Raw genomic sequence first — 21,690 nt, forward strand, 5'->3', positions numbered from 1 at the left:
GGTTAACAACCTCCTTCTCATTTCCCATTTTTTTTTTTTTATTTGTGCCTTCTCTCTTTTTTTCAGTGCTAGCCTAGGAAGGAGTCCATCGATTTTACTGATTTTTCTCAAAGAACCAACGTTTGGTTTTGTTGATTCTTTCTGGGTTTTTGTTGTTCTCTAGTTCATTTATTTCTGCTTTAATCTTTGTTATTTCTCTTACTTTGTTTGCTTTGGGGTTAGTTTGCTGTTCTTTCTTTAGTTCCTCTAGGTACGCAGTTAAGTCCTTGATTTTTGCTCTTTTGTCTTTTTTTAATGTAGGCATTTAGGGCAATAAATTTCCCTCTGCAGTACCTTTGCTCCATCTGGTAAGTTCTGATATGTAATATTCTCATTTACTTTGTTCTCCAGATATTTACCAACTTCTCTAAGAATTTCTTCTTTGACCCACTGATTATTTAAGAGTGTGTTCTTTAATCTCCATATATTTGTTAAAGGTCTGGTTCTTTGGTGATTATTAATTTCCAGCTTCATTCTGTTGTGGTCTGAGAAAGTGTTTTGAATAATTTCAGTTTTATTAAACTTATAAAGACCTGTTTTGTGTCCCAGAAGGCCTGTTTTGTGTCCCAGCATATGATCTATCTAGAGAATGTGCCATGCACACTAGAAAGAATGTATATACTGGTGTTTTGAGGTGTAACGATCTATAAATGTCTGTTAGGTCTCATTCCTTTATCACATTGTCTAAGTTCTCTTTTTCCTTGTTGATCCTCTGTCTGATTGTTCTATCTATAGAGAAGAGTGGTGTGTTAAAGTCTCCAATTGTTACTGTTGAAATGTCTATTGTTCTCTTCAGTTTTCCTATTGTTTGACTCATATACTTTGGAGCTCCTTGATTGGGATCATAAACATTTGACTGTTATTTCTTGGTGAATTGTCCCTTATATTAATATCTAGTGTCCTTCCTTGCCTCTTATGACATCTTTACAGTTAAAGTCTATTTTATCTGATGTTAGTATAGCTACTTCTGCTTTCTTTTGATTGCAGCTTGCATAGACATCTTTTGCTATCTTTTTATTTTCAGTCTATTTGTATCTTAGGATCTAAGATGAGTCTCTTGTAAGCAGCATGTAGATGGATCATGTTTTTAATCCATTCTGCCAATCTCTATCATTTTATGGGTGAATTTAGTCTGTTAACATTCGAAATTATTACTGTAAGAGCAGTTCTTAAGTCTACCATCTTATCCTTTAGTTTTTATTTGTCAGATCCATATATTTATTTCTCTCTCTCTTTTTATCCTCTAAGTTACACTTACTGATACTCTTCAATTTTGTGCCCTCCTCCAGACCTCCCTCTCCTGTCTCTTTTTTTTTTTTCAGGTGACAGAATTCCCTTTAGTATTTCTTTGTAGGGGAAGCCTCTTGTTGACAAATTCTCTTAGCTTTTGTTTATCTGAGAAGATTTTAATCTCTTCCTCAATTTTGAAGGACAACTTAGCTGGATAAATAATTCTTGGCTGAAAGTCTTTCTCTTTCAGGATCTTAAATATTGTATACCACTGCCTTCTCTCCTCCATGGTACCTGTTGAGTTGTCCAAACTCAGCCTTACTTTCCCTTGTATGTAATGAACCGCTTTTCTCTTGCTGCTTTCAGGACTTTGTGCTTCTCTTTAGCTTTTGACAATTTGATTTGTCTGTGTCTTGGACTAGGCCTATTTGAATTTATTCTGTTTTGGTTCATTGGGCTTCTTTGATTTACACCTTTATGTCTTTAAAAATAGTTGGAAAGTTTTCCCCCATTGTCTCTTCAACTAAACTTCCTAGCCCTTTACTTTTCTCTTCCCATCTGTTACACCAGTGAGTCTTATATTTGAGCTGTTAGTTGTTTCCCTGAAATCCTGTTCTATTTTTTCATCTTTCTTGTTGTTTTTTTTTTTTTAATTTTTTTCCATTTGTACTTTTGTGCCCTCAAGTTCGTTTGTCCTGTCTTCTAGCTCACTTTTTCTTTCTTCCACTTCTTCAAAACTGCTGTTGTTATTCTCTAGTATATTTTTTATTTGATCTACAGTATTTTTCACCTCTGTGAAATCTGCTATTTTTCTGTTTATTCTTTCAAATTCTTCTTTATGCCCTTACAGTGTCTTATTCGATATCCTTTATGTCCTTATCATCCTTGAGTAGTTGTTCTAAATTCCATGCCCCCTCTGGTGTTTTAATTTGGTCGTTTGAGTGGGCCTGAATCTTCCTGTGCTTTGTGATTTTCTGTTGCGTTTGGGGCATTTGATTGATTATCTTGATAGTTGGTTTCCTTCACTCGTCTAAGATTTTGTATTTGCTTATGTTTGCACTGAAAGTCCCCTTTTGTATTTGGTGTGTCAGTAGCTCTTGCCAAATCAAGGTCCATATTTCACGGAGGGGATGCAGTTCTGCTTGAGGCTTCCCAACAGGTGGTGCTCTTGAGCATTTTTTCCCTTCAGGGATGCCACTACCCGACTGCAGCAGCTGGCTAAGCAAGATGGAGACCTGATGTGATTCTAGCCAGGGCTGCTGATTTCAGTGAGCACTGAGAGCTGCCAACCCTGGGTTGGAGGGTAAGCAGTGTGCACCTCTGTGGAGACTGAACTTATGGAACTCATGGGTCTGGTGGCCCCCCAGCTTCTACTTGGAAGGACCTTGGTCTCTGTGGCTCTGTATTTCAGCTGCCCCTGCCCACAGCCAGCCCGGAAATCCCTGGCTGCTGGTCAGAGTGGGCGGCTGGGCAGGATTCCCAGTTCCCCATGGGAACTCAAGGCTGCAGAACTGTGTGGGAAGATCTCCCAAGCTCGCTGTGGGGGTAGGCTGGATTGGAGGGATGTTCCTTCCTTTGGACCTGCACTTCTCCATGTGCTGCCATTTGCCGCTGATGGGAATAGGCCCAAGCTCACTCACCTCATTCTCTCTGTCTCAGTTTCTCTACTTTTTCATTCAAGAGGCCCCTTTATAGTGTCACTTGCATCCTGGAACTATAGTCCTGGTCATTTTTTTTTGTCCTTCCTTTCATTGTTCCATGGAGCAGGGATGAACTTGACCTATCCTCTACCGCCATCTTCCTGGAAAGACCTCCTTACTAGGGAATTTTAAATACAGCAGTGTGGGAAATAATCTTATAAAAATTCTCCAGTTTTTCAGAGACTGTTCAGAGGGTTGTGTGTCATGAGGGCAGTAGTGTATTACTGGCGATTTGTTTTAATCTTTTTCTCCCCAAAGTACCCAGTATGTTTCTGGCAATTTTGTAATGCTCATCATTTATAGGATGCCAGGAATAGGATAATCATCCTACTCTTAGGAAGCTAAGTCTGTACAGTTTTATACAAATCTTTTCTTTTCTTATCTTGTAATTTAACTTGCCTCTACATTATGAGAATCAAGTTATATTGACTTTATTTCACCTGTGAGTGGCCCCATTTAGGCTGAATCTTTTTTTTTTTTTATACATGGGCAGGCACTGGAAATCAAACCTGGGTCCTCGGGCATGGCAGGCAAGCACTCTTACCTGCTGAGCCACCGTGGCCTGCCCTAGGCTGAATCTTAAGTACTGCAGTTATGTTTGAGAATGAACTGGAAAAACAGTGAGAATTTTAGATTTTGTATAGGAGGAGTTAAGTTAATGGAAATATTGCTTTGTTTTGACATAATTTTACCTCCTTTTTTTATAGTTTTGACATGTGTCCGAACAATTGCTCAGGTCGAGGAGAATGTAAGATCAGTAATATCAGCAACACTGTTCAGTGTGAATGTTCTGAGAGCTGGAAAGGTGAAGCATGTGATATTCCCTACTGTACAAATAACTGTGGGTTTCCTCATCGAGGCATCTGCAATTCAAGTGATGTCAGAGGATGCTCATGTTATTCAGAGTGGCAGGGTAGGTGCTTCTTTCATTTCATTTTTCTTTCAATTTATAGAATTTTCCCAATTTAATAAAGTGTACATTTATTATTTTTTTAGTATACATACCATTTATGAAAATGTCAGGTGGCATTTAAATTTTCATATCCCTTTATTCAGCTTTTAATAAATTTTCTATTTCACATATGGGTGACTGTGATTGCTTTAGAATTGTGGAAATTCTTTATAATTCATTCATGAAAATTAGAGAATTTGGTCTCAGCCTCAAGAGGACATAACAGAGAACCAATTTAGGAAGTGGAATGAGGCTGACAATAATGGTGCTTCCTTAGAAACTTTCTGAGGAAATTGGGATCAGTTATACCTTAAAATCCTAAAGCAGTCAAACTACTGTAATTATCTACAGAAGTAGATTATTAAAGAAGCTTTAGTGAATTCTTTGCATGGATGATGACAGCTGTTACTATTTAGTGCTTTATACACTTAGCACTTCCTTAGACCCTTTTATTTTGAAAGGAGATGTGCTTGTTTAAATGCTTTTGTCAGATTTTTTTTTTTAATATGATAAGTTGTAGGTTTACAGAAAAACGAAGTTGTTTTAAGCCACTGTCTGATTGGCCCTTCCTAATAGTTTGTTGGTTTTAGCTGACATTAAGAATTTAAATAAAGTTAAGTACCTAGCAAAAATTAAAGGAATTTATCTGATGCTTACATGCTAAGGGAAAGACTAAGTAGTTTTAAATTTTTGTTACATGAGGAGGCTTAAAACTTGAAATGCAATTATTTGAAAGCTGCATTTTGTCAGCCTGTTTATTATGTTTTATTAGGTCCTGGATGTTCAATTCCTGTGCCAGCTAACCAGTCATTTTGGACTCGAGAGGAATATTCTAACCTAAAGCTCCCCAGAGCATCTCACAAAGCAGTAGTCAATGGAAATATAATGTGGGTTATTGGAGGATATATGTTCAACCACTCAGATTACAACATGGTTTTAGCGTAAGTTGATTTAAAGATTTTTGTGAGAAGCTTGCTTTTTCCATTTTGAAAATTTTAAAAATTTAGGTAAACAAAAAGGAAAGAAGAAGTCATTAGTAAATTCTACCATCTGAGGAAAACATCCTTAGGTTTTAAAATTGAGAGTCACAAAGAATTCTCTACCATGATGTGTAAATATTCATCCTTTCCAGATATTGTCTCTGATATTTTGCTTTGGGTATAAGTAATAGGTTCTGTATTAATAATTGCTTTCCTCCTTAATTTAATTAATATTTCTATAGCTCAGATTGTTTGAATTTCATTTGCTTGTGGAGATTATGCCCATGTCTTTTACTCCCCAGGGATTAAGGTCCATTTGCTGATCCCGTGCTGCTCACTTTGGAGGGAGAATATACGTTGTCACTGTGGAATTATCTGTGGAGACTGATTTTTTTTTAAGTGCAAGTAGGTAATAAAGTTATTAAGTACACATGCAGAGAAAAGGAGCATGTGGACAAATCTTACAAGTGCAGAGGGAAGGAGGCCGAGAGGCCTAGAAATTGATTTTTAAAAGAAATTTATGAACACTTATTCATACTTATTTTATGATCTAGAATATTTTTCTTAGGAATTTTCTATTAATGAAGCTTGTCAAAAAAAAAATAACACTGTTCTTTAGGGGATTCTGGAAAAATTGTAGTGGTGGTATAATTTCTGGATCTCCTGCAATATACCCTTAAAGTTATGCATAACAATTAAGAAAGCAAGACCAAAAACATATGAGCAGTGTCTGTGTTAAAACTTTTCGGGCGGGCCACAGTGGCTCAGCTGGCAGAGTTCTTGCCTGCCATGCTGGAGACCCGGGTTCGATTCCTGGTGCTTGCCCATGCAAGAAAACAAAACAAACAAAACTTTTCAAAAGATGTCCTAGTAATGGGTGAGGATAAACCATTGACAGCCTCCAGGCTTGTATAGTATTAGCATCAGTGCAGGGATAAACAAAGGGATGTGTTAGGATTGATTGGCAGGCTTGGAACTGTCATACCCTCACTTGAAAGCTCAGGAAACCAATTAACAGGAGTCAAAATTGGAAATAATTTTGCATGTTCTAGAAGTAGGATGAGCTCATCTGATCTATGGAAGGATCTGAAGAGGCCCTGCTTTAGTTTGTGCCTTATTAGCTCTCAAGATGAGTCAGCCAAAGTTTTACTGCTGAAGAACTGTAGGATGCACTGAGGAGAAACTGCTGAGAATAGAGTTCAAGTTGAGCAGGACAGGGACAGTAAAATGCAAATTAAAGGAAAGTCCAGAAAACAGTGGGGAAAGATAACAGAGCCAGGAGATCCCAATAAATAATTTCCCATATTCTTGAACATTATACCAAAACAACAGAAGAGGGAACTCGAGAGCTAAGAAATTTGAAAAACTGTCCCAAGTCAAGGCCCAGTAAAAAAAAGTTTAGGGAAAAATAATTTTGCTTAAAATTGAGTAACAGAAAAATACCAAGGTCAAATCTCATAGAAAGTTATTATAAGAAAAAAAAAGAATAAGCAGTACAGTATAACACCTTTTCAGACATGAAAGCACAATAGGAAAATATGCTCACAAAACTGATGAAAATTATAACCCAATATTTAATACAAGCTAAAATATAATAAGAAAATGATATAAGATATGAAAAATAATATAATCAGAACTAGAAAAACTCAGAAATGAGATGATAGCAATTAGGAAAGAATTTGAAAAAATTTAAGACAATCAGAATTGTTAGAAGTAACACGGAATAAATAAATACAACACATACTGCTTTAGAAATAGACTATACAAAGGAGGAAAACCTTTTTTTTAAAAAAAGGGAATTTATTAAGTTGCAAGTTTACAGTTCTAAGCCTGTGAAAATGTGCAAATTAAGGCATCACTCAAGAAAGGCTGATGCCACCTGAAACACTTCTGTCAGCTAGGAAGGCAAGTGGTGACATCGCTGTGGTCTTTGGCTTCTGGACACCTCAGTCAGCTGGGAAGGCACATGATGACATCTGCTAGCTTTCTCACCTGGCTTCTTCAATGGCTTCCCTGGGGGCTGTTTTTTTATTTTCTTCTCCAAAAGTCTCTAGCTCTGTGGGCTCTCAAGCTTTTTCCAAAAGAGTCCCTCTTAAAGGACTGTAGTAAGCAACCCCACCTTGAATGGGTGGAGAAACATGTACATGGAAACCACCCAATCAAAAGGTCCCACCCACAATTGGTGGGCCACTTCTCCATGGAAAAAGCTTAATAAGAAAGATCCCACTCAACAATATTTGTTTTTTTTGTATATTCATCACCATGATCATTTCTTAGAATATTTGCAACAATTCAGAAAAAGAAATAAAAAGAAAAACAGAAAAATTTTCATACATACCATACCCCTTACCCCTCCCCTGCATTGTTCACTAGCATTTCAGTCTACTAAATTTATTTTTACATTTATTCCCCCTATTATTTATTTATTTTTAATCCATATGTTTTACTTATCTGTCCATACTATAGATAAAAGAAGCATCAGACACAAAGTTTTCACAATCACACAGTCACATTGCGAAAGCTGTGTCATTATATAATCGTCTTCAAGAAACATGGCTCCTGGAACACAGCTCTAAATTTTCAGGCAGTTCCCTCCAGCTTCTCCATTACACCTTAACTAAAAAGGTGATATCTATTTAATATGTAAGAATAACCTCCAAGATAACCTCTCGGCTCTGTTTGGAATCTCTCAGCTCTGTTTGGAATCTCTCAGCCATTGATACTTTATTTTGTCTCATTTCTCTTTTTCCCTTTTTGGTCAAGAAGATTTTCTTAATCCCTTGATGCTGAGTCCCAGCTCATTTTAGGATTTCTGTCCCACTTTGCCAGGAAGGTCCACACCCCTGGGATTCATGTCCCATGTAGGGGGGGAAGCGTAGTAAGTTTGCTAGTTGTGTTGGCTGAAAGAGAGAGTTCACATCTGAGCAATAGAGGAAGTTCTCTTGGGGGTGACTCTTAGGCCAAATTTTAAGTAGGCTAAAACTATCCTTTGTGGGGTTGAATTTCATATACGCAAACCCCAAGATTGGGGGCTCAGCCTATTGATTTGGTTGTCCCCACTGCTTGTGAGAATATCAGAAATTCTGTACTTGGGGAAGTTGAATTTTCCCCAAAAGGAGGAAAATTTTTTTCATTAAAAATGTGCCTGGCACTGGCTGCCTATGTCTACTGAGAGCAGTTGCCACTGTGGGTGGTGGGTGTGGTTTTGTGGTGGGAGGCCTTTGGTAGACACAGTGGTGCCATAAGGCTGTCTTCCAACTGCCAGCTACTCTTCAGTGTCAATGGCTGCTGCCTGCTTACAAGTCACATGGCTTACAGGGATGACCATGCTTGTGCTTTTCCATAGTGGGAACTTGTGAAGGGAACCCCTCCTGTCCCCTGCCCTGGGGGATCCAGAGGTGTACAGCAGAGGAGCTAGAGCTACAGGTGTCAGATGACAAGGAGGAGGCGGCAGCAATGACTGAAGCCTTGGCTGCCTGGGACCCCAGAACCCCAGGTGTTTTAGTTTGTAAGCTGCCAGAATGCAATATACCAGAAATGGAACTGCTTTTAAAAAAGGGAATTTATTAAGTTGCAAGTTTGTAGTGCTAAGGCAATGAAAATGTCCAAATTAAGGCATCCAGAGAAAGATACTTTAACTTCAAAGATAGGACCAATGAAGTTCAGGATTTCTCTCTCAGCTGGAAATGCACATAGGAACATCTGCTAACTTTCTCTTCTCATTTCATAAGACTTCCCGGAGACATTTCCTTTCTTCCTTTCCAGAGGTCTCTCTGGCTGTGTGGGCCCTGTTGGCTCTGCAAAATTGTTCCCTGTTAAAGGGCTCTAGTAAGCAACCCTACCTTGAATGGGTGGAGACACATTTCCATGGAAACCATCTAATCATAAGTTAAAACCCACAATTGGGTGGGTCACATCTCCATGGAAACAATAAAAAAAGATCCCATCAAGCAATATTGAATGAGGATTAATAAACATGGCTTTTCTGGGGTACACAACTATTTCAAACTGGTACACCAGGTCTGTGTAGAGTGAATAAACTTTGAGTCACCCTCTGACTCCCCTGTGAAGTGGACAGGCAACCTCTTCAACTGGATGCCCTCTTACCAGGCAGTCAGACGTCTTGGTGCCTTATGGCTCTACCCCAGGAACCACCCCAGTGACTAGTCACGGTCACTGCCACTGACTTAGAAAAAGAGTCTGGGGGCTTGATGGTGAGCCGCTGGGTCAGGCACCAGGCCTGGGTCTGCTACTATCATCAGCTGAGTTAGCACATGTCTGTGGACATGTTCAGTAACGGCAAGCCAGGGCAGCCTTTGCCCAATAGCAAGCTCCTGTACATGGTGGCTCACTACAAGTTCTACCTAACCTTCAAGAACTCAAAGCACTTGGATTATATCACTGAGAAACTTTGGTATTATGTGTTGCTGGCTGGAGTAGTACTGGACTTGGATGGTGCTAACTATGAGCACTTCTTGCAACCTTGGTTCCTTCATCCATGTGGACAGCTTCCATTGTGCAGCCTCCGTGGCCACCTTTCTGCTCTTCCTGGACTATCACCCAGCTACCCACCCTCACTACTTCAACTGGTGCTGGAGCTACACTGTGCATATCGCTTCCTTCTGGGATGAGCCCTGATGCTGGGTCTGCCAGGCTGTGCAGACAGCTGGGGACTGGCCTAAGAGCATATACAACTTGCCCCACTGATTTGAATGGTGAAGATGCCCACCGTCCCCAGGGAGGTCAAGTCTTCAGCTTTGTGATTTTCTGCTCTATATCACCTTATCTGCCGAAATATGGGGCTAAGTTCTCCAAACACCCATTTTTTTGTTATATGGGGAAAGAGTCAATTAATCATTATCATTATTCAGTACTAGGATGGGGTGGGAGGGATCCCCAGTTCTCATGTGTTTTGTGCAACAAGCAATCAGACTTCTGCTATTGGTGATTACCAATGTTTAGGAGTGGGGAAGGGGCCCTTCCTCATCTTTTGGTGTGTGCAAAGGTGAAATAACTACGAAAAGCTGTTGAGTCTGTTGCTCTGGATTTCCTCATCTTTTATAGGTAGTTTTTGTGGCCTGTGCATCCAAATCGCATAGTGCTCCATTGCTTACTGTTCCCTGATCTCTAGACCAACATGAAGCAAGCCCTTGGTTTCAGAGAGTGGAAGGACTAGCCACGAGTGGACCCTTTTCTTTGTTGATTGGATACCAGAAAGGCTCAGCTCTGGAGAAAGAAGAGGAGGGTGTTTCAAAGAGCCTTTGCTGGTTCCTTAAGATACAATGTTTGTTCCCCTGCGCTATGAATGGAAACAAGGTGCTAGATTGTCCTAGGAAGAGAATGAGATGAATATGTAAATGTACTTCACTGTACACAGAGAAATATATTCCTGTGAAGCTTCCTTTAAATCAAATCCTAAGTTAAATGTCTTAGGGGAAATCAGTATTTAGAGGAACCTTGTGGAGAATCCTTTTACAGTGTGAATAATCATTTCTTAACTTATTTCTTCTGTATCTTTGTGCTTTTCTATAGCCTGGATTTTTTTTTTAGAACATATTAAAATTAAAGATGTGAAAATAAGAAAAAAGAGAGATACAAGCTACTTTTTCCTATTCTTCATGATAAATATAGCTAAAAACCCTGAACATCATATAAAAAAACAAACATGAGAAAATTCTGAAAGAGAAGAAGGCAGTCTAGCTAGGGGCTATGGGAGCCTAGGAAGGACAAGCCAGTGCATTCTGAGGATTCGTTCCCCCCTAGTATGTCACAGAATGAGTGTTGGAGAAATTGGCAACCTAAAAACACCAACAGATGACAGTGGAAAAGCCTCAAGAAAAACCTTTTCTCTTCAGTCACAGGACCAGGAAAGGGGCAGTCTAGCAAGAAGAAAACTTTTCAACAATGTCTCAGTTTGCTAAAGTTGCTGGAATGCAATAGAAAATCTCAGAGGGTAGAAGAGTCTGGGTATTTTATTCTTCCTCATCTAAGTCCCAACATTTTCTCAGACTTCAGAAAAGTGAGTAGAATATAAAACGTGGAAGACAGAAGAAGGAGATCCAATATAAAGATAATTGTTCTCCCTGAAGATGAGAACCTAACAAAACATAACAAATGATAATTCAGCACAAGATGAAAAATGTATAGTTGCTCACACCAACACCTGATTTGATCAAGTTACTGAAATTTCAGGGTAAAGATAAATTGTTGAGTAGGAAGTCTTAGGTAGGTCTGTGTTTTCTGCTGGATAGGGTCATGTCCAATCTCCATAGAGTCTTTGCCTTGATATTTGGGGTGGCTGGATGCTGTTATTGGGTTATCAGGTTGCTGTGAATTGTTGGAGCATATGCCTGGTGACACAATGACCACTGTATTGCCAGCTGACAAGGAGGAGTTTGTGTGGGAGATGGCTGCAGTTCTATGGAAGATACCTATTTCTGAATTCCTAAAATTGGTCTTTGTTTATCTGCATGTCTAGGCCTTAGACCTGGTTGTTTAATATTCCATTATCTTTGACTTTCCTCCTAGCAAAAGAAGCATTTATTCCGTAGGTGTAATTCCTTATATACTATATCCCATCATTGTTGTTCTTGTCTTATGTATGCTTCTCTGTGCTGTGGAAAGAGTGACAGCCTAATGTGTAAATGTCGTTTGGTAGTTCGCCCTATCCAGGTTATGGGGACCTGCCAGCACTAAGTGTCTCTGACAGGCTCTTAGGCTGCCATAACATTGACTGTGGAGTAAAATAAAACACCTTAAAATGCAAATTGGTAGAGCACCCTCAGTGTCATGATTCACTTGAAAGAGATGTGGATTGTATCCTTTGGTGACTTGCTTCTGTGCTTCCTCTCTTTCCTGTCCTTGAAGCTTACAGGAATTGTTCTAGTTGGAACATAAGGTATGTATGTGTGATTAGAAGCCATGGGATTCCTTCTCAGGATAAACATCTTCCATAGCTAGAACTCCACAAAAGATTTGCAGTGATATGGTCCCTTTTGTAAAAATCATTTCACTGGATGGATTTAAGTAATTTCTATCATAAGTAAAGTGTAATATTGTATCTTAAAAAAAACAGTGAGTGAATTAGAGAGAGAATAAGAATGAGATTGAATGAGAATTCTTCCAGCTTCCAGGCAGAAAATCAAAGCACATGAAAGGGGGAGAATTCAGGTTGACCCCAGACTTCTCCTTAGCAGTATTCAACACTAGGTTACAGGGACCAACATCTGCATGGTTCTAAAAGAAAGTAGTAATAACCCGAGAATATTATACTCAGTCAAGATATCATTCAGCTATAAAACTAACAATCAGATATTCCTAAATACGAAAGAATTCAGGGAAGGGGACACATGTGAGCTCCACTGAAAAAACAACTGAACTATGAACCAGTTCAAATATAGAGCCAATACTAGGTAATTATGGGAATTATAGAACAGAAAGTGAACGTTATGAACCTGGACAATATAAAAATTATATAACCGAAATTGGAGAAGAAATGGGAGGAATTATGAGTGCTAAGGTTTTCAACTTGCAAAGCAGGAATCCTGGCCAAAATTAAATGGTATATAATTTAAAACTAAAGTGTATTTGGCCTCAGAGTGATTTTTTTCATGGATTTTTAAAAATACAAAATATTTGAAAAATACATAAAATAGTAGTTGATACCATTTTATGTACTATCCACATTTAATAAATGTCACAATTTTTTATATTTGCTTCAGACCATTGTAAAATAAAAATACTTAAAGGAGAAGGAAAAGTTTAGAGAAAAATACTGAATACCAGTGATTCAACCACCCAGGTTAGGAAACAAAATATCACTAATATGGGTGAATAATCCTATATGCTTCTCCCAAATCCCATTCCCTTGTTTCTTTCCTCCACAGATATAATCGATATCCTGAATTTGGCATCAATTGTCCATATACATATCTCTGCATTTTTATTATATGTAAACCATATGTGCAATCAGTAATTTTCTATTTTTAGTTTTTATAGTGACTATTCTAGTTTGCTTTTTTTAGCTTATTCCTTTAAGATTTATTTATAGTGATATATCTTGCTGTAGTATATTCATTTTAATTCTGTATAATTATTCCATTATATGAATATGCTCTAATTTATTCCATTTTCTTTTGACAGCCATTTGCTTCCCTTTTTTGGCTGTTATGATCTAATAAAAACTTTCTTATGTCTTTCTGCTTTTTATAACTCTTTTAAAACTTGTTAGGATTATCCAGGGAAACTCTTGTAGAAAAGAAGCATAAACACTTATTTAAAATATAGCAATAGCATACTATAAAAATTAAAATTAAAACTTTATAAAAATATGTGTATATTTTTAGAAAGTAGTTCTGTCCAGATGTAATGGTTAGCCATCTGTGGGTTTAAATGCAATCTGTGATTGAAACAGCTGCATCTTAATAGCTAGAACAAGCCAATGGAGGCAGAGAGACTAGATTTGAATCTAGGCTCTGAAGTGCAACTATCAATGCAATCTTTGCAAAATTGCTAACATTTTTTGCAAATTTGTTCCTAAACTGTTAATTGGTTATAGTGATACAAGTATCACAGTTTTGTTAAATTAAATGGCTTTAACTGTATACAATGTGGGGGAAATATAATGAAAACCAAAATTTTAAAATATGCAACCTATGCAAAGGATTATTCCCCTTTGTATAACTATATATTGTCAGATTGTCTTGTCTATATATATGCATAAAAATGTCTGGAATATTTGCTTAATGTTAGTGGTAGTCATTTCTAGATGATGGAATGTGTGGTCGTTTTCTAATCTTTTGGCTCTGTATTCTTTTTATTGATTGGTTGCAGTCTTTATAATGAGCATATGTGGCTTTTATAAAAAACAATAGGATGATGTTTTCTTTCCTTTAAAACAAACCAACTGAAAGTGAATATTCTGGGTGGAGCAACATTGGTTCAGTGGCAGAATTCTCACCTCCCATGCCAGAGACCTGGGGTCAAGTCCTGGAGCCTGCCCATGCCAAAAAAAAAAATAGTGAATATTCTAAGATGTTAAATGTGGATAATAAATTTGGTTTGAATGTAAATTATTTTCTTTTTCTTGGTTTTTGTATTTAAAGCATCTTTAAGTAGTCATACTGTAATCAAAATTCTATAATGGTCTAACTTTCTGGAGAATAAAATTTTTTATCAATTAGAAAAAGAAATGGAAAGGTTGGGGATTTTCTTTTATTTAAGTGTCTTCCCTTTTGCAGTACCTATCATCCGTTTTGCATGATTAAATCAAAGAAAATATAAGTTTAAGCCCTTTGGGTATAATTCCACATTCAAGTAATGGCATTTAGACTGTGCATACAAAAGGTTTTCAGGAATTGTTAGAAACTTTCAGTAGATTTTCTTTTTTTTAAATATATATGTATTTTTCTTTTTTTAAACTTTTTTCTTTTTTGTCTAATCTTTAAAAAATTTTTTTTGTTTTTTTATTTTTTAATTTTTTCAACCAGTAGATTTTCTTGCTTGCTTGCTCTAGCTCTGTGTAGCCTGTGCACCTTCCTAATTGTCTCATGGGCCCAGGTGTTAGGTTTGTTCACTGAGGTGACAGATGCATCTCTATATCTGTAACAGATTTACCGAGTATCTCCAAACTGGATTAAATCACAATTAGAAGAGTACAAGATGTTCTGTTTTGTCATTTGAGTGAAACCATGATTTGTTTATTTTGTAGGTACGACCTTGTCTCTAGGGAATGGCTTGCATTGAACCGTTCTGTGAATAGTGTGGTTGTTAGATATGGTCATTCTTTGGCATTATACCAGGTAAAATGTTTATACTCTGTACTAAGAAAGTAAACTCTTCCTCATGTGGTTAAAAAGCTATTCAGTATTGGTTTTTAATTGGGCACAACCTTCTACTTTGCGGGGGAGGGCTGGATATAATTTGCTAAGTTATAAGTAGAAATTAAAGTTGTCACTTTTTTGCCTGGGAGGTTTTAATGGATTCAGATTATACTGGAGTATTATGATTGTAGTACTAAGTAGTTTTTTAAAAATACAACTTAGATTAGTGTTTATGTTTATTAGCAAGTTTAGCCAATAGCCATTTATTTTTTGGAGATGCATGATAGGATGAAGGAACTTTACTTTTCCAAGTCATTTTATACTGTAAAAGATCTCATGTGAGAAAGTCCAAGGTAAGTAACAAAGTGTTAGGGAGATACAGAATATGATTTTAAAATTTTATTTAGTTCCTTTCTCCATCCTTTGCCTAATGATTCACTGTAAGAGGCATTTCACTAATACTTTTTAAGCTAAGACTAATACTGAGGTTTTGAAGTAATTATTTTCTGTTCTCAACTTTGATCCTTTTGATGTTTTTTTAGAATTTTATGTTTTTTCCCCTAGGATAAAATTTACATGTACGGAGGAAAGATTGACTCCACAGGGAATGTGACCAATGAGTTGGGAGTATTTCATACTCATAATGAGTCATGGGAATTGTTGACCCCTAAAGCAAAGGAGCAGTATGCAGTGGTTGGGCACTCAGCACATATTGTTACATTGAAATCTGGTCGAGTGGTCATGCTGGTCATCTTTGGTCATTGTCCTCTCTATGGATATATAAGCAATGTGCAGGAATATGACTTGGGTAAGTATATATTTTTTCCAGTGGATGTTTTTTGAATGCCAAATTTAAATATTTTACCCTTATTATGTGACTGTTTAACAAAGCTCAACCTAACCTTGACCTAATATTGTATCTTGAAACTCAGCTACATTGATGTATTACCAGTGAAATTCAGATTATTGATGCTCCCGTGTGGTATACATTTGTTACTGTCAATTTGGCAAGGAGCCAAAGATGGCACACAATGCTTTAGGCATTGAAAATAAGACCTTACAATGAAAGCATGAAGAAACTGACATTAGTTAATTTGAAGAAGATAATAGTAAGCAAAGATTGGATAATATTGTTCAATTGAGTATTAAGGATTATAACTAATAAACTGATTTTTATCTTCATTGAGATCATTAAAGGGAGAGGGAACTTAAAATAGAATTTTAAGTAAAATATTAGGCATGCATACTTAGCAATCTGATTACTAGACACTGAATGAGTAACTGTGGGCCCAGTCAGTTGTTGACATAAGTAAAGTAACCTATTACTCTTCTTACACCTAGTAAAATGTTAAGATCAAATATCTTCCAACACCTCATATTCGCATATTTGCCACTTATGATGAACACTGCTTTCAAGGATAGATGAGAAGGGGAAGTCCATCGTAAGCTCTTGTTTATAGAATGCGTTTTCAGATAAGTTGAAAATCTTTGGTCAGTCTCTTTTAGCAGACCTAGTTTAGGGGTGGAGGCACTTAAACCCCTGGTAAGGAGGGATTTTTTGATGTATTCATCCCACTCACTGCTCATTTCTGACCTGGAGAAAGAAGGTTGTTGGTGATCCTTAAGCAGGTTCTTGGTAGGTACAATCTGCTGCTCAGAAATGGCAAAGCTTCATTACCCAAAAGTCTCCAGGTACTTATATTCAGTCTTGGTATCCTTGCTGTCCACTGTCATACTTGGTATATGGTAGGCATTTAATAAATAATAGCTGGGCTAATGGAAACTTCATTAAGTTTAGGACCCAGGTTTCCTGAGTTGTGAGAAGGAGGCCAGTCACTTAGAACTGGTAATGAGGGCATCTCTGCCCCTTTTCCACAAGGCAGCATGGAGAGGTCTTTTCGAATGTGGGAGTGAGATGTGGGAGTACTCAAAGGTCATTCCTTACAGGTATTGTTACCAAAACCATGTTTGAATCAGGCACTGGCAAAACTAACTACATTTTTAGAACAAGGAAATCCTGCCAGGCATGTAGTATTGCAGTCTCTGTTCTATTTTATGAAAAGTTTACACCCCAGATATCCAGGTAAGAATTTTTCCTGATATGAGTTTACCAAAGAGATTTACTAGGAAACTAATTTTGGACATGACTGATAACAGCATAGTAACTTGTCCCAATTGTAATTTGGTAACTGGAGCCATTTATAGTATGATACTAAATTGGACTACTTCTTAGGTATAGTGAAAAAAAATTGTGAGGAAAACTGAAAAGCACAAGAAGTAATTTGGGTATATTATAGTTGTGATCTATATCTACCATTTACAAGCCAAAGATGGTTAAACTCAAATAAAAAAATTTAGTCAGTGCTGTTTTCCAGAGCCAAACCTAAAGCTTAAAGGATGCAAGAAGGTTAAAAATAAAAGGATAAATGAAGGTAAAACCACCCACAGAAGTTGAAGTATCTGCCTTAATGTTAGATAAAATAAACTTTAAGGCAAAACACATTAATAGGAATATTGAAGGGACCTCAAATAATAGAAGGTTCTATTAACCAAGACTATGAAGTTTGAAACCTATTTACACTTAATATGAACTGACAAATCCAGCCATAGTTACTGGATATCAATATACATCTCTGGGTATTTAGTAGGTTAAACAGTTAAAGAAAAAATTAGAAAGGTTGTGGAAGATTTGGGCCTTGCATTCAACAAGTATTATATAATGGACATATATAAACCACACATCTAACAATTAGAGAATCAGTATTATTCTCAAGCCTATGTTGAAAAATTGACCATGTACTAGGCCACAGACAAACCCCAACAATTTTTTTTAAGAGAACAGTAAACAAATCAGGTACTCTACCTGATTTCTAACAGTTATGTTAGAAATTAACAAAAAGCAGCTAAACCCCTTAGAAGTTAAAGGACATCTCTTTTTCATGTTCTGTAGCCTAGAGCCTCTACAAGGCTTAAAGAGGAATTGAAATCCAAAAAATGTTCATGCTGCACTGATTCTTTTTCTCACCTTGTGTTCAAAGGAAACATGTAACAACTTCATCCACATGTCTCTAGGTTTTTAGGAGGTGAAAAACTCGTTAGAATGATTCTGAGGTGCTCCATCAAGATGGTTTTAACAGGAAGTATATATTCCATGAAAAAATAGTGAAGCCCATCTTTTAATCATTTCTAAAGTAAAAAAGCAAAAGTCTAAGTGCCAAAAAAGTATTTGGAATAAACTGATGCTTTCTAATTTAGAAAATAAACACAAACTTAAAGTTATCAAGGAAACATAAAGTTTTACTGAAATATTTTTGGATACTTGATTTCATAGTGCATGGTACATAGTAGTTGCTCAATAAGGGCTTGCTGAATGAATGAAAATATTTAGAAATATATTTATAACTTGAGTGCTTTTAAAATTCAGATACAGTAATAAATATTGTAAGGCACATTTTAAAATACCAGGCTCTCCCTACAAGAAAATATGTCAGAAAACCACTGGGTGGGATAGAGACATCTCAAGACGTTAAGTTAGACTCACTCAAATTCACCGTCTCACTGGTGTCTGTTCCTTGACCTCCGAACCTGTTTACTTTTAGATTATGTATTCTTGTGTTTCTTGAATATTCTTTCTAGGTTAACCAACTTGCTTTCTTGGTATTTTGAAATTCATGTGTTACTAGAATGGGTTTATGCTTTGGCGTTTTTATAACGTTAGCAAATTCTATAAAAATTAGCAAGTTTTATAAAATGTTAAATATTTGCTTTGCTTCAGCTTTTTAGTAATGCACATCAAACTTTTTTTGAAACGAAAAATTATTCGAAACAATAAATATTCTGAAAAATATGTATTTGGATAGCCCTTTAGCACTTGGTTTAATGGGATGTGAATTCCCCTTAACATAAAATTTTTTCTTTGGTTTATTATATACATTGTTGTAGAGTAGGAGTATTAGCTGTAATATTAAAAAAAAATAGACTATAAAGTTCAGAAGAGCAACAGTTGTTGATTTTGTTTTTTTTAAGGAAAACAGAATTTCGTAGATGTGCTTATTTTACTCTTTAGCTATGTCTGAGTAATTAAGTGTGTTAATATGAGGGAAATCTTGATCTTTAAAATCTTTAAAATTTTGTGTAATTCTTTCTCTACATGGCATTTAGATCAATGAAAACAAACATTGGAACTTTTAACAGATTGGAATTTGCCCCCCTGGCTTTGTTATTAGTTTTAGGTGGGCTTCCTTTAAAAATGAAATGAAAATTAGGTAGGTCTCCTAATCTCTTCTCTTGGGTTTTTTAATTACTAGAAAGGAGCCTATAGTATCTGCCTTTACCTGTTTTTCCCTTTCCAGTTAAGAACACATGGAGTATATTAAATACACATGGTGCCCTTGTACAAGGGGGCTATGGCCACAGCAGTGTTTATGACCAGAGAACCAGGGCCCTGTATGTCCATGGAGGCTACAAGGCTTTCAGCGCCAATAAATATCGGCTTGCGGATGATCTCTACAGATACGATGTGGACAACCAGATGTGGTGGGTGCTTTTTCTTTAGCTTTCACTTTAACATCTGAGTCTGTAGAGGCAGTTGTTGGGGAAATATTGTGCTGTATTTTTGTTTTCAAGTCTGGCAAGCTCGTAGGAAGGCTGTTCAGCATATACATAGGGAAATTGGGAAATAAGAGAAGGTAATAAAGTATCTAGTAATTATTTTGTTGCATTATTCTGTACTTCTGTAATAGATTGGTAGGGTTGGTTAGAAAATGCTTGGCATTTTTTCACTTTTTAAAATTTTCACATACTCAGCACTGTAAAATCTTATTCAGAATCTGAAGGAATAAATTATTTTACATAGCTAAATTTGTGAACACTTTTGCAATTAAGCAGAATAGAACCATTTTTAACCTTTCCTAAGGTATCATCATTTGTTTCAGTTACCGGTATCATTCCATGAAATCATCAAATAGGTTTGGTTTTAGTAAACCGAACAGATAAACCTTTTCTTACTTTCAGCTATGTATCACTCTACAAATATTTAAAATATACCAATTTTAAAAAATGTAAGACAGATTTGAGTTATGGAATGATTATAGAGTAATGGGTCTCTTTCTTTTTGTATTCCCACACATAGTTGAAACCATGTTCTGGATGCCACTTTATATTCTCTCATAAAAATCGCCATTTTTAGTGGCTGTATAAGATCCCACCATGTGGGTGTACTCTGCCTGTACTGTGGGATATTTTGTTTTCTACCTTTTGTCTTTTTAATAGATTACTGTTCATCAGCTACTTCTGTTTATATTTCACATGATTTCTACCCAGGAACTGGAATTATAGGTCACAGGGTATGAACATCTTAAGGCTCTTAATTTATTTTGCCCACATTTTCATAGGTCTTTGAGAGTTTATATATTAACTTTTGAGAAAGCTACTTATAAACAAGGAAAAGCCTGGAAGTATTTGCGCATTTGGGTCTGAAATTAATAAAATGGATATTTTTTGCATTAGCAGATGAATGACAAGTATTCTAAAACACTAATTCTGTATTTATTATTTTTAAATAAACTCAAAAGGACCATTCTTAAGGACAGCCGATTTTTCCGTTACTTGCACACAGCTGTGATAGTGAGTGGAACCATGCTGGTGTTTGGAGGAAACACTCACAATGATACATCCATGAGCCATGGTGCCAAGTGCTTCTCATCAGATTTCATGGCTTATGACATTGGTAAGTTTCTCAGAGCCATTTTAGTTTTCAAGAATCTTTTTTTCTGTTAGTAACATTTAAAAAGAAGCCGAAATATCACCAATTTAGAATTTTCAAACTATTTGAAAGAGTGTCAGTGATGTTTTTAAATATTCATTTGATTGATATTGCATTTCTTTTGAAAAGCATTTCTTCTACATCGAATTATTTTTGAAGTCCTTCCCTTTAATTGCTTGAATATTAATTTTCGGGGATGGGTTGGGGTAACTGGGCTCTTTTTTGTGAAGGCCTTATGTAGTTTTAATTTATTTTTTAACATTTTTTTTTGTAAAATATATATACAAAACAAAGAAAGAAAAAAGCAATAATTTTTAAAGTAGACTTCAGTAAGTAGTTATAGGACAGATCCCAGAGTTTGTCATGGGCTATTTTCCACCATCTCAGATTTTTCCTTCTAGCTGCTCCTAAACACTGAAAGCTAGAAGAAATAGTAATATAGTTAGTCAGCAGCCATACTTGCTTACCAAATCTTGTTCTCTCTCTTATACCTCCTCCTTCTCCTTTGATCCTTCTCCCAGTTTATAGGGATCTTTGGACAATGCCCATTCTGACTTTTTTCATTTGAGAAGGGGTGGCCGCATTAAAGGATAGGGGAGTATAGGAATCAACTGGAGTGATGTTGGTTGGGGTTCAGCAAACCATGGCCGTAGTAGTTTTATGTAGTTGTGAACACAGTATTGTGCTATCCAAAAAGTTGGTTTAAGTATTAGCTTTATTATTTTTTGTTCTTTTTTTATTCTTTTGTTCTATTTTTTATTGTTAAATATAACATATATACAAAGAAAAAAAGCAATGGTTTTCAAAGTTCGTTTCAATAAGTAGATACAGAATAGATTTCAAAGTTTATGGTTTACCATTCTGCTATTTCAGATGCTTATTTTATTCTCTAGAAAATGGCATCATACCTGTTCTTAACATATGCATTGACATGGAATTTTTAAGATTTTGGTATGTTAATTTATTTGACCAGAAGAGGGCAGTATTTGTTCATGCAAAACAAATCCTCAGCATTCTCTTGTTTAAATATCATCGAATGCTCATTTTTTTAAAAATATTTTTATTATGAACAATGAACAAACATACGAACATTCTTGACATACAGACATTTTTGGCATGATTGCAATCAGTGACTCACAGTATCACTACATAGTTGTGTATTTATCACCATGATCATTTTTTTGAACGTATGCATCTCTCCAGC

General features: G+C 36.3%; 1 protein-coding gene across 4 annotated transcripts in view; it reads left to right on the forward strand.

The window, feature by feature from the left end:
* Positions 1–21,690, forward strand: part of ATRN (attractin) — a 251,559-nt gene that overhangs the window by 104,098 nt on the left and 125,771 nt on the right. For all 4 annotated transcript variants that reach the window (XR_013156514.1, XM_077112624.1, XM_077112634.1 and 1 more), the window contains exons 5-10: positions 3,677–3,882; positions 4,694–4,862; positions 14,611–14,701; positions 15,287–15,530; positions 19,075–19,258; positions 20,296–20,450. Coding sequence is in view for 3 of the 4 variants with exons in the window: in XM_077112624.1 (XP_076968739.1) it covers positions 3,677–3,882; positions 4,694–4,862; positions 14,611–14,701; positions 15,287–15,530; positions 19,075–19,258; positions 20,296–20,450 (1,049 nt within the window). In the remaining variant the exon portion in view is untranslated. The remainder of the gene's footprint in view (positions 1–3,676; positions 3,883–4,693; positions 4,863–14,610; positions 14,702–15,286; positions 15,531–19,074; positions 19,259–20,295; positions 20,451–21,690) is intronic.

Source organism: Tamandua tetradactyla, chromosome 1, assembly GCF_023851605.1.
Source record: "Tamandua tetradactyla isolate mTamTet1 chromosome 1, mTamTet1.pri, whole genome shotgun sequence".
Taxonomy (NCBI): domain Eukaryota; kingdom Metazoa; phylum Chordata; class Mammalia; order Pilosa; family Myrmecophagidae; genus Tamandua; species Tamandua tetradactyla.